Genomic DNA, 13,883 nt, shown 5'->3' with positions numbered 1-13,883 from the left:
CCTTCGAAATAACTACCTTTTTCCTGTGAACTGTGAAAGGTCGTTGTATCGAGAGTTGACTGTAACAAATATGAAGGTACAATAATTATGTCAACACTTACCAAATAGAAATAACTACTGTATATTTACTGCACTATTGCAGCTTGACTCACGTAAATAAATAAATAACGTTTACACTTAATTTCGTCATTCACTCCCAGTTACTAATACAAGCTGTCTGAAAATCTGAAATGTCCTCACTTCCATCCATCTTGTTCGATATTCCCGTTACCTTAAAACTTTTGATCATCATTTCAAAGGAGATGGAGTTCCATGCCTCACGAACCCATTCACAATCAATCGGCAGCGACGCACGTTTCACCCTCCCGCTTGATTCAAGTTCATGCTGCGTTGATGTCATCCATCTATTGTAAGCATCACGCACTGCGACCTTGAACGGGTGGTTGATAACTTTGCTCCCTCCTCTCCTATGAAAAGCCTAACATCTGGAAGTTCAAGGTCACGTGGTGAATGCAGCAGCTATGAAAGCAAGGAGAAGCTCATTTTTATGATCTACTGATTAACGTTAAATGAAATATGTAAATGTTAGTCCGACACTAAGAAAGCCATTTCTGGGACCTGAATTGTACTGTGCATTATATACGAGATATATTTTTTTGTTGCTTTTCCAAATCAAAAACGAGGGTGCATATTATACATGCATGCATAAATACGGAAGATTTTCAAAGTTTGGATTGCGTGACTTTTGAAACATACTGTAGTATTCACAATTGCTAGTAGGTGATTTCCTGGCACCTGATTTTCAGAGCTGGCGCCTAGCTTTAAGGTAAATTTTTCGAGCACTGTTATTAATCATATTTTTCAAACACTGTATCTAGCTTAATAATCAACTTTAAAAACAGATTCCACTTGGAATATGGGGAGATATTCATATTTTCAAATTATGTGTGGTTTTTCTTTAGTAGCAGTGCCATTCTGACGATATTTATATAAAAGCATATCTGGTGCGAAATCGTCACACCTCACCTTAATTACGTTACAATATTATTTATATTAGTTACCACATATTTCAAATTTCTATCAGTAAAAGAAGAGAAAACTAAATAAATATGCAACAAACTAAATCAACATAAGAGTAAGGTATGAAAGAGACCACTTTCCTTTTCTCTTTCTTTCCATGCGAGAGAGAGAGAGAGAGAGGTTTCTCTCTTTCAATCTCCCTCAAATTAAAAAAATCTCGTTGTCCTTCTCCTCTGTCCATACCATCCAGTTCAGAAGAAAAAGATTGAATGCAACAACAATAATAAATTTGAAAATAATTAACTGCCTATAGTAATTATGTAGTAGTAATCTACAAAAGAAATTGTGTCCACATTATTTCATCACAATGACTATTTAGGTTCACACAAAATTTTCATCAGAACAGGTGAATATGAGAGAAAAATTCATTTAATAAATAAATTTCCATATTTTAAGTTTAATATTTAATCTACAAATTGTTTGCATACATGTACAATTTTGAATTATTAAATTTTCTTTAAATAAAAAGTCATATTGCACTGCACTTTCATATGATAGAAGTAAATATTTAACAGAAATATTCATTTTTCTTTGCCAAAATATAAATAAATTTTAAAAATAAAAAATGTAAAGAAAAAATATAATGCATCTATAAATTACAGTGAATACATATGTTTCAATGCTTTCACATCAATTTGTATTGCCAACTTACAGAGTTTAACAACATTTCAATTTCATTATAATTATTAACATAAAATATAAATAAAAAAGATTTCACATATTATGTCATGAACACACTTCAAAATCACCTAACTAGAGTGCAAAATTAACTGACAAGTGAGTGCTAATATTTCATTTAACTTCAGGAATAAAATTCCACAATTCCTGTCAGTGCATTCTAGTTTAGGTAATTTTAAAGTACTCATGTTAACATAAAATCATTATTTGAAGTCACTTTTATATTTCATGTTGTGTTTTTGCATTAAGAAATTATTTTGAATGTTCTGAATTTTACAAAAAAATATAATTCATAATGTAATGATCACAACTGAGTGCTAATATTTCATTTAACTTCAGGAATAAAATTCCACAATTCCTGTCAGTGCATTCTAGTTTAGGTAATTTTAAAGTACTCATGTTAACATAAAATTATTAATTGAAGTTACTTCAATATTTCATGTTATGTTTTTGCTTAAAATTATTTTGAATGTTCTGAATTTTACAACAAATATAATTCATAATATAATCATCATTTATGAATATTCCTGTTTATACAAAATATATTTACTAAATTCATTTAGAAGCAACAGTATAAAAATTTCCTTTTATCAAATGCATGTAAAACCATGCATAATGTACACTTGAATAAATATTAATGTATATCTTCGTGTGTGTGTGTGTAAGAGTGTGTTCACTATGTTCCTCCTCTCTGAAAAAAAAAAAAACCTCATTAGAAAAAAGCAGATAATCAGTAAGAGGAGAGAATAACTGTGTGAATAATAAAATATGATCATTTCAGCCTTACCAGGTGCTGAAACTTGCATAAGTTAAGATACTGCAAGAAAAAGTTGCTGTAAAAAAACATTGTTCTCCCTGAAGACAAATTGAATATAAACAAACATAACATGGTGTTTAGCAATTCCAGGAATTACCATATGTCATCAGTTTTGTACTTGGTACTTCAATTCCCAAGCCTACAACATTATTTAAAAATTATTTACACATAATGTCCACATTTCTTTCTTTGAAGAAAATACCACTGTTAACATTCATTGCTTTACAGCAAGGGGAAAATCCATATGAGCCCTTCAGCCTTGAAACAATCACAGTTGTCCTTGTCCTCATCTTCATTGTACTCCCAAATTCCCATCTTCCATAAGCAGACAGTGCCACTGTCAAACTTCTGTCATCCTATAATTTAAAAAAATATAATTAAAGACAAAATTAAGATCATGACAATTGATTTAGAATGTTACGACCTACTAGTGAGATGCTAAAAAAATATTTTGAATGTTCTGAATTTTACAACAAATGTAATGGTCATTAACCCTAGTGGCAACATGGACAACTAGTCTAGCGTTACTGCATCTGGTTATTTATGTTGCAGTTAAAATTAGCAATATTCGAGCAACAAAATTTTTGTGAAGTTTTGTATCAAAATGAAAAATTTTCACACATGTTTCAAATGATTTTGAAAGGCTGACATGACTGATTTTGTAAAAGGAAAATTAGCTAGCAGCACTGTGCAGTATCATAAAAGTGGCATTCCAGAAACACCAAATATGACCTCATAATTATTGCACCTTGTTTTTTTGGTCCAAAAATTACTTTATAACCTTTCATTGCGTAATGGTCACATCGGTGTGACAGATAATGAAAACAATGAGAGCAGCACTGTAGTAAATTTTCTCAAGTGCAATATTTCAACTACAAGGTGATTCTCTTGCTAAAGGCCCCAAACTAATACCTATAAAAAATTAAGTTATTGAGATAACGGAATAAAAATTTATATACACATATGAGCAACAATGCAAAACAGCATGATCCCTTCCCCCTTAATATAATGAATTCGACCAATGACATTTTCATTTGTTCCGCATCCCTGCATCTCGGCAGTTGTGGGTCGAATATTGCATGAGTAGTAATGTATACAGCTGAACAGTGCATGTTCAACATTCATAAATTTTGGCAAACAGGTACATTTAAAGCATACCAGATGGCATTTCAAACTGAATTTGGTAAAGACATGCACCATCGAAGTGTTGCAACAAGAAATTGGTTAAAAGTTGGAGACAATGGGAAGCCTTCTCATACAAGGTGCAGGAGGCTGCAAAATGTCTGAAGAAACAATACACAATGTACACCCAGATCTGCCAATCTAACACCTGTAGACTTCTTTCTTTGGAACCTATTGAAGGGCAAAGAGTACAAAAATGAACCCTGCACATTGGAATATCTCAAAGACACTCTAAGCCAAAAGATTCAAGCTGTTAACATCAACAAATGAAAAAGTATTCCAGAATTTGGAGAAACGCATTCAAGTGTGCTTTTTCAGCATCCATTATGAGCAGGTTCTGTTTTGGATCATCGAAGGTAAGTGTATATAACATAATTTTTTATAGGCAATAGTTTGGGGCCTCTAGCCTGTAAAATGTACAAATCAATAACAACCAATGTGTTAACATTTCTTTTTCAGATTGGAAAAATGTTTATTAAATTGTCATGAAAAAATTACATGTGTTGATTTGGACTATTCAATTTTACCATATATTCACAAATATTCCAAGCCACCAAGATCAGACTCAGGCACCCAGTACATACCCCTTGGAGAAAGCTGGAGTGTGGCTCAACTTTTACAGAACATTGATCGATTGATTTGCTTTATTTTACTTCACTTTTTGTGCCACTTTTGGCTAATTTGTGAAGATGGGGATGAGTGATAATTATGAAATTGATAAATTGGAACTCATTGGCATCCATGCCCAGGCTGGGATTTGAATCCGGGACCCCTGGCATTGTACCACAATGTGCTAACCACTCCACCATGGGGTTTTACAGAAGAGTATTCACACACAGTTCCACAGAAGTAGACCTCTAAGGTCAATTAGCATGTATCACAGAAATAGACCAAAGCAACAGTTGCACCAACACCAGGGCAGCTATCAATGTGGTACACAAAAGCAGAAGCCTAGTTCCAACAACTGTGCCACAGAGAGGACCGACCAAAATCAAGATTCCAAACCCAAGTGGAGTGGACTGCATTTCCATATCACCCCATAGCATCAGGCAGACTATCCAAGGCCCTAAAACATTTCACCAAAGTGACACACAAACCAGTATCACCCAAACTGGAGGGGCAGTAAAAAGCTTCAAGCTATACTACCTACCTGAACTCACATCCCCTGGTATGTACAAGGTAACATGCCAATGCCTACTCAATTACACATGCAAGGGACACTGCACAAGAATGAATAGATGAGCACCTAAATCATGCCAAGAAAAGATCTCCAAAGTCTGGCCTCACATAGTACCACAAGCCAGACCATGTCATCCACCCAACAGAAATTCATCAAAGAAACCAATGCCATCATCCAGCAGAAATTGGCATTAAACCCATACATCACACTCAATAAGCATGAACTACATTGCAGCACCAAGCAGCACAACACACACAACTGGACAATTAACATCTTCCACCACTGCCAGATGATGGAAATCTGAACTGACGCTGACTGGAAACAAAGAAGTGAGACACTACCATCTCAGTCTTAAATGCCAAAATCTGTGTTAACCCTAGAAAGCTAACGTGTTCTGTGCCAAACATTAAAGCTAACCATTTGTCTGCTGGACTACTGATTTCTTCAGAATTAAAACACAGCCTAAATTTTGCAAAAACTATTGTATTTACTACGAAGTTAGTATTCACTTCCAAAATACATGAATAGCAAGACAGAAATGCAAAATTACATTTTTTATAAGTCTTACAACACTTTGATTGGTGTTCACCATGCATACCTTTGGAGCAATGAGAGCAGAAGAATCTGGTCATCCTTTTCTTGCTTGAGGGTCAGGATGCACAAATCTTCCTTCATTGTTGTTGTTGAGCATCTGCAAAATCTTTAGGGCTGAGCTGATACCAACGCCAGGGGTTGTCGGTAAGTATTGGTTCAATTTCTTTTACCGATACCATCCAATACCAAAGGTTGATTGATTGATTTGCTTTATTTTACTTCGCTTTTTGTGCAACTTTTGGCTAATTTGCGAAGATGGAAATGAGTGATGATATGATGAAATTGATGAATGTACACTCACAATCATCCATGCCCAGGCTGGGATTCAAACTCGGGACCCCTGGCACATAGCGCGATGTAATAACCCCTCTACCACGGGGACTGGCAATGATACCAAAGATTTTGAGTGGCTAGAGCGGCCAAGAGAAACAACTCATTTGTCAAGATTTGTCCTTTTCAAAAGTTCGTTCACCCTTCCTTGTGACAGGTTGGGGTCCCGCACAAGAATTCCAGGTACATTTCCAAAAATGATGCACCTTCCTGGGAAGCAGATTACAAGATCAAAGGCAGGGCTAAAGCGAAAGCACTGCGCCATGGCCTGCTTTATAAAGGCCAGAATACTGAAATGTGGCAACACTGTCTCGCCGGCCTAAACATCCAGCTACATAGCATGGGCACGAATAGCAAAATTGATGTTGACTCTTAAAGAAACACGGGAATCTGTGTAAAATGTTTTCTTCCAAATCTGGACAGAAGATTGACATTACAATGTAAGTGGAAAACACACATTAACAATTGAAATATAAATTTGCTGATAGATAACTTGAAATAAGCAGAAAATACAATGCCAACTTTGCATTTCATACGAGTATCAAGTATGGAACTTTCCAATAATAATGCTTGCCCTTGTTTTATTTGCTAGCATTTCGGAATGGCATTCGAATCTCACAACTAAATATTTAAATGATGGAAGACCTAACACACTGGACTTAAAGTTCTAAAAGTAAGACGTACATCATAGTTGTGGATGTGATAAATCAGCATTAATGAGTGTTACATTCAGAGTTTAAATAAATCTTATGTAGCCTACATATTTCTGTACAACATCTTCATTTTAGCAGTCTATGACATAATTGCCAAGATTTTGTTCAACAGAGAGTACATTATAATTATGATGTGCATATGTACAAGACTAAAATAATGCTGACTGTTGGTGACTATCTAGTCCCTGCAAGAAAGTGGATAATTTTGCATGGTTTAGAAATTAGAAGATGTTACATTTCCGTTGTTTTTCTCTTGCGGAGATATGTTACAGTGAAGGAATTAGTGATTTTGTGTTTTACAGTTTTTGTTAGGTTAGGCAATTTTATGCTCTTAGAGGTTTGTTTGTTCGAGTTTGTATTGTTTCCTGAATTCTTGTTTGAGTGTTGTAACTTAATCCTTGTACTTACACAATACAAGTAAAAGCTTAGCATGTGGTGCCTCATGCACACAATTTTTCTCAGCGTCAGCGTGGAATTTGCTTTTAGCGTAAACATGTTTTGAGCCTCTATGTCATGGTTATAGCTCTTTGACGTCGCTAATTAATTTTGTACATGATAATTAAGAATATTAATGACACCAATATGGGATATTTATTATATTTCATGATTCACCACATGTAAAACGTACGGAATGCTCCATGAAATGCTGATATGGTGCTCAAAACATGTAATGTATATTTTTGACAACTTGATAACATATTGCTTTACTTAGGAAAAATAATGTTCAATACAGTAGCAAATACAATTTGAGTGAATGAAGTTTATACGGGATGAATAGGCTACATAAAATTATTCCTTTCTTTACTTTTGGACGTTCATTCTCTGTTGTTTCTTCCTAGAAACATCGGCCGGCTGATGTCACAGTTTACAGGGATGACAATGAAGGCTCCGGCCTCTATTAAAGATGGCTGTGGCTGCACCCAAAAGTGACATTGAAGGCATGTAACTGCCTGGTGGTCAATGCTATGTGGAAATAAAAGAAACCATTCATTGCCAATTCTTGCTTGTAAACTCGTGGGTTAAGAACGTGACGTTTTCAAAACCAGCATTATTATAATGCTAGGCTCATTCCGGAGTTCCTGGGAAAGGAATGAATGCCGCTGTGGGAGGGAGGGTTGTGGATTTTCTTCTTGTGCTCTTACCCTTCCGTGGGACTGTTGCCCGATGCCGACACTGCAGAGACTTGTTTTCATTGCAAATGACAGAGAATAATGAGACAGCAGGTCATATACAGAGCTGCGAAATGAGCTTTAAATATATATCTGTATTTGTGTATATTTTTATGTCTTTTTCCTCCCTCCCCAGTTTAATCCAAACGATAAGAATGTTGTTTACATTTGTATCTATTTTGCATTCCTTGTGCAAGTTGTACGCTATACGCACTACATACATTTTATTTTACACAGTATAATTTTCTCTGGTAGGGACACTTATAATAATACACCGATTTTTTTGGAGTATCTGCAACATATTAACAATGCTTGCAAAATTTCAAAAACTCCTTCTTCTCTTGCATCCTCTGGGGGTAGAAAGAAGTTCCATAAAATGTCACAGGACATTTTAAGTGATATAATGTTAAATGAGAATAATTTGCAGTATTTGATATCATTAATACTAATGTGATGTGATGAGTTTTGTGACCCAGTAACTAGCCTTTGTTATTTTAGTGGAATTATACAAGTATCGGTATCGATTGGAATCGGTTAAGATATCGGTATCGGCTCAGCCCTAAAAATCTTATGAAGTTGTTGTGGAAGTTTTGGTGTACGTAGACACTAAAGTTTCGTCCACCAGATGACGCAAAATTAAAAACCATTAAAAATACACTGAAGGAACATTTGTAAAAGGACATTGATACTTCCCTGTCAGTCTCTCCGATCCAAATGAAGGTAGACAGGAAGGGGAGCGGAATATTTTAGTGGAAGGGGGTGGTGAAACAAGAAAACGGCACCACATGCCAGATGACGCGTTACCTTTCTAGGGTTAAGGTGTTTTTCCTTCAGAAAAACCACTATGCTATTTCTAAATTTCTCCCAATGGTGGGAGATAGTGAGCAGCACAGAAGGCCTTGAAGTGGAGTGTGTAACCAAAGTGCTAGCAAATCTGCACAGGTGGACCCGAGTTGTCCATACCTGGCATACAGGCTTGAATGCTTAGTCACAAATGACACAGTGGTATTGGGAACGGCCTTCATAAGACAAGTTGATAGAAACCACAATGTAATGTAATCCAATTAATAATTATATACACAACGTACTTACTCATGATGTAACAACTGTTTCTGTTTGTGCAGTCCCCAACTCTTCCAAACTATCCTGAACTATGATGATTTGTTGATCTCCTGAAATCATAAGTGGGTCCTGGTAGTTTGGATCGTACATGTTGTTACTGCATATCACAACCTGCTGAACATCTGATTCTCCAACTACTTCTTCTCCACTCTCGGCAGCTGCCAATAGAACCTCTATACTTTGTTGCATGGAAGATGAGTCCTAAAAATAAATGATGAATGAATTGAATAATCACAGGAGATCATGCCATAAAGGAATAAAGTAAATGAACATAAGTGCATAGGGAATTGGAACTACTTTAAGACTTACTAGCCGGTAACTATGAGAGGAAAATGTCTGCTTTTTGGTGCATGCATGATTACAAAAGTTGTTATTTTGATTTGTTGGGAGAATCATACTTTCTACTATTTCATATTGAATTGATTGAATGAGGTTATTTGGTAATTTTTCTGCCAGTTTCGGCTAATTTTGATGGGGATGAATGGGTGATATGATGAGATGGAAGAAGGGACAATCACAAACACATATGGATGACACAATTCCTACAGAGGATTATCATGGCTGCAGGTTACACATATCACACTAGGGTTTGAAACTATACTTCAATAGTTGGGTGCCATTTGGGTACTAATGCATAACACTTGGAAGTCAAAAATTCCATGCAAAAAGGAACAAAATAAAAATTCAATCCAAAATTATTTAAATATTGCATTTTTTTTTTACATTGAAATATTTCTAGCAAGGTGAAACTTTTTCATCAGTATAATGCTTTGAAAACCTATTGCTATTCCACACTTCAATGTTGACAGTTCACACCAAATTTATTGGTATTGTGATGCTAGGGGTCCTGGATTTGAGTTCACACTAAAGAATTATTTGTCACTCTCTCTCATAATTTCATCAAGTATTCATTAAACTCATAGTTGTGATGAAGAACATTTAAGTTGGCTTCAATAGGATGGAGCTATGGCATTTATTCAAATAAGTATATGATTCTCAATCTCATCACATCACTCCCCAAACCAGATTTTTACCAATACTGATATCTTAGGTGTAGTTTTTGTTACTTTCCATGTTTCAAATTCACATTTGTTATGTGGATACGTAGTGCACATGAAGCTGTGAAATGGTTAGATCTGTACCTGTTTATTTGGTGCATGAACTGAAAAGAGGCATGAAAAGCAACTGTAACAACATATAGTTTTAAGCATTTGTTAAAGATGGTGATACTATGCTCCTCAATGACATGGCAGATTTCATGTAAGAGGGTATATAAACAGAATTTGTTTCCCATTTAATCCCCATGCATACAGAAAGAAGACACTACACTCTTCATTCAAGAAAGTTAGTGTGTGAAATACAGGGGCGATTCCTCCATGTAGGAAGTGAGGAACTTCCTGCAGTTCATTTATACTTGCTTCCATTTCTCTACTTTTTAGGAGTTTAATAATAATGTGCGTTATAAAATTATGAGATCAATGTACCTACAATTGACTAGGTTAGCTACTGTCAAGAGTTGACTGGTGGCGCTCCTTCCAGTTATAGGCAAAATACGATGGACACACACGCTTTGCTGCCCCGACTGAGGTATCACTACAAGCAGATGGGTGAGGAGTGCAAAAGGGGCAAGGGGAAGGTTGTGGTTTCAAAGCATCCAGTGAGGAATCAACGAGGGGTTCCTACATCAGTGGTGCCAACCCCATCAAAATGGTACTAAATGTAGCACAGTTTGATCTTTGTTGGCCCCTAGCATCCTGCTTTTTGCATAATGGTCAAATCTAGTATAATCTGCAAATGCAAATCCCTTGGAGAGGGAAATCAAATTCAAAGGAATAGGTTTTCAGGAAATAAAATTATGTTCAAATCTTATTTATACTTCACCAGCGGACTTGTTTCAAATAAAAGGGAGTATGCATACACAGTAACACACTTTTTTTACAACCATGCGACGATCCATCATCATCTATCTTTTCTTTATCCTGTCGATTTTGTTCCTGAGGAGATTTTACGGCAGTAAATCTATAGAAGGTTGGCGGTAAACAAACCATTTTCTCAAACTGTTTCAAGTTCTATGCTCAACCCATCTTGTTTGTTGAGCCATTCTACACAATTTTGTGTAGTGAATAATAAGTATTGCAAGTTCAAAACTCAAAAAATATATGCATAATTGAACTTAAAACTGTAGTTATCACAAAAAAGTAATTAATAATAAATCCTAGCACAATTTAGAAGCATTTATCATAATTTCAGAGTTTAAGCAGCACATTTTATTATCCTCAATCCACACGACAGGGAGAGGGGACAAAATCGAAATTCTTGCAAAATCTGAAATATAGTCATGTATTTTTTTTAATTTTTTTTTTGCGGGCCTGCAGGTAACATTCTAAATGCAATGGATAGTAGAAGCGATTTGTCCGACTGTAATTGAATGCATTTTTCAAACCTTCCTCAGTTTACCATAACTTCTTCCTACACTTCAAAAAAGCCATGAGTCGCCACTGGTGAAATATCCCATTTGGTCACTGTGGATCCAAATTCCTTTGACAGCACTGACTCATTTACATAGACATTAATTATGTTGGAATCTGTCTCACTACTGAAGTTTGTGTTGGTTTCAACAAAATGAGCTAACCAAGTGTCATGTCAAGTGAAATCAAACATTTTTTGCTCCACTCATTTGAACAAGTTATGCCATCAATATCATCTGTTATGACATGGTACCTCAGTCATTAGGGCATCTACCATGCAAGAGACCCGGGTTCGATCCCCAGCAGGGAAGAACCGGGGTTTTTTTACCTGTTCAAGTGACTCTGGCACCCACCCAGCATTCTATAAAGTGGGTACCTGGAGGAAACTCTGAGGGGGGGAGTTAAGGTGGGGGGTGCTGATCACAAACCCCCACCTTAGGTCATGATCAACCCCTATACACCTTCATGGCATGGTGCAAAGTACAGGGGAGCACTTTTTACTCTTTTATATCATATGGAGAGAGGTGCTGTTGTCACAAAGTATTTTCTGATTCATTAATTAACCACCCCCACCCTATTCATATGCACACACATAAATCTGGAGCATAAGGATAGATTTTTATCTATTTTGCCTGCAATGTCTACCACATGTTTAGACTTTTTTCTCTCTTCCATATGTAAACTACAGTGTATGTATCCCACCCCCTCCCAGTATATGATAAGAAGTCACAAAGCAAATGCATTTAATTTATTCATGGGACCATACAAGAAATTCTCACCCAATTTAATCAAAGTCACTCACAACAATTTGAATTTTTTACAATAGAACCTCTTTGGACCTCAGAAAATAACACACTGTGAACCTACTAGTTCTGGGTTTCATATCACAATACTTCCGAATGGTTCATCAGCCACAATAATTGTTGTTGCCACAATTAAGCTATAGAGGTAGAAAAGTGATCTGAAATGATTTAAACACAGGTGCATTGTCAGGGTTACGAAAAATTGCACGCACTTCATGTGATCTTATTATTTCTTGGTTGTTTCATGCAAGCATTCATTTTTCTGTTGGCACTTTGCATCCATTCTACTCTTGGTATTTATGCCTATTCATGTAGCTTATTCTTTTACTTCCATTGAAAAAAATATAAATTCTCGCTTGGTAATCCATATCTCATGCCATGTTATTAGCACTATTTTTTCTCAATAGCTACATTTATTGGCATTCCTTTGACACCCCCTTGGCCTTCTCCTCACATTGCAAGCTGGATATTTTCTATTCAAGGCCTAGCTCAGAGCATCTCTGCGTTATCTTAGGGCTGTTTTTTTAATGTGTGATTAAAGTCTGGGTTGGCAAGTACCTAGAGGTTAACCGCAATTTTGAGCTTTCCCATGTGCTGTTAGCTCCTCAACTGGAGGTTGAGTGGCAGGGAACTTGATCTCCGCTTTATTTGGTATTTGCAAACAACACGCTGCTTCATCGGAAGATCTAAATCCACCACACAATTTCTCAGTCAGATAGAACTAACAATAATTTAATAAAAAGTTACACTGATGTAAAAGTAAACTTGTTTGACTTGGCAGAGGTCAACTGATTGTGCATAGTAACAGGCTAAAATAAAATACAATAGCCACTGGACTGCTAACTGAACTTGTCTGGTGAAATCACAGTTATTATACATTTCACGATAGTACTTTTTCTTCTTTCTGGGAGTCTGTCAATTCCCCTGAGGCTGTGTACTATTATATTTCATTTATACGACCATATGTTGGGATGATACCTTTTGCTTCTTTGTCACTTCTGATCCACTATCTTGAAGGGACATTCAACAAGTGACGCTTGTCCCTTGGAAATTAACCTACAGAAATAAATGCAACCTTTCATACCAAAGCAACACGACAACTTGCACGCCTTGCTTGATACTTGTGTGTCCCTCAGACTGGACCATTTTCTCAAGAGGGTGTATCTTGATGCCACATGCACAGTGAATGCTTTTTTACAGACTGGTATAGGCCATGGCATGCGTCATTTTACTTTAGTGTGCAACCCACGTCACTTCAGCCTGAAAGCTCCCTAAACTTTCCCTACCAGATGTTGCAGATGTAAGATTGCAAAATTGCTTCTCCAATGCCAACAAAGATGACAATTCTTACCTCAGAAGAATCATCTCCACTTTGAATGACTATGATTTGGGAAGGATGGTCTTCATCTTTAATTTGCTGTCCATTGGAATACACATGAACAACTGCAAAATAAATAAATAGATAAATAACTTCACCCACTCTTTAGCAAATGCAGAGATAGGAGAAATTTACTACTGTTACAGCATTATTGGAACACACATTATAATTTCTAGGTTAACTAAGTTACATATCCCTTACTGGCAGATGGCCTAAATAACTAAAATCAATTGGCAGACAATCAAAGTTGTTTTTCAGTAAAGGGTATAAACTGAAGGAATTTCAGCGTGTTTTTCAAGAATTTAATTTCCAATAATTTAATACACCACCAATAAATTTCTCCTGACTACATGAGTTGCAAATTTATTT

General features: G+C 36.1%; 1 protein-coding gene across 3 annotated transcripts in view; it reads right to left on the bottom strand.

Annotated features, from left to right (window-relative positions):
- Window positions 1-1,508: 1,508 nt before the first annotated feature.
- The window catches only part of LOC145980628 (uncharacterized), a 127,645-nt gene continuing 115,270 nt past the window's right edge, over window positions 1,509-13,883 (bottom strand). For all 3 annotated transcript variants that reach the window (XM_083113681.1, XM_083113669.1, XM_083113674.1), the window contains exons 11-13: window positions 13,488-13,579; window positions 8,836-9,066; window positions 1,509-2,931 (exon numbers count right to left, since the gene is read on the bottom strand). In XM_083113681.1, the coding sequence (XP_082969807.1) occupies window positions 8,836-9,066; window positions 13,488-13,579 (323 nt within the window). In that variant the 3' untranslated portion in view covers window positions 1,509-2,931. The remainder of the gene's footprint in view (window positions 2,932-8,835; window positions 9,067-13,487; window positions 13,580-13,883) is intronic.

Source organism: Lepisma saccharinum, chromosome 2, assembly GCF_977018435.1.
Source record: "Lepisma saccharinum chromosome 2, izLepSacc3.1, whole genome shotgun sequence".
Classification (NCBI taxonomy): domain Eukaryota; kingdom Metazoa; phylum Arthropoda; class Insecta; order Zygentoma; family Lepismatidae; genus Lepisma; species Lepisma saccharinum.
Note: the sequence above shows the minus strand (reverse complement) of the source record. Positions and strands in the feature narration are given on the sequence as shown.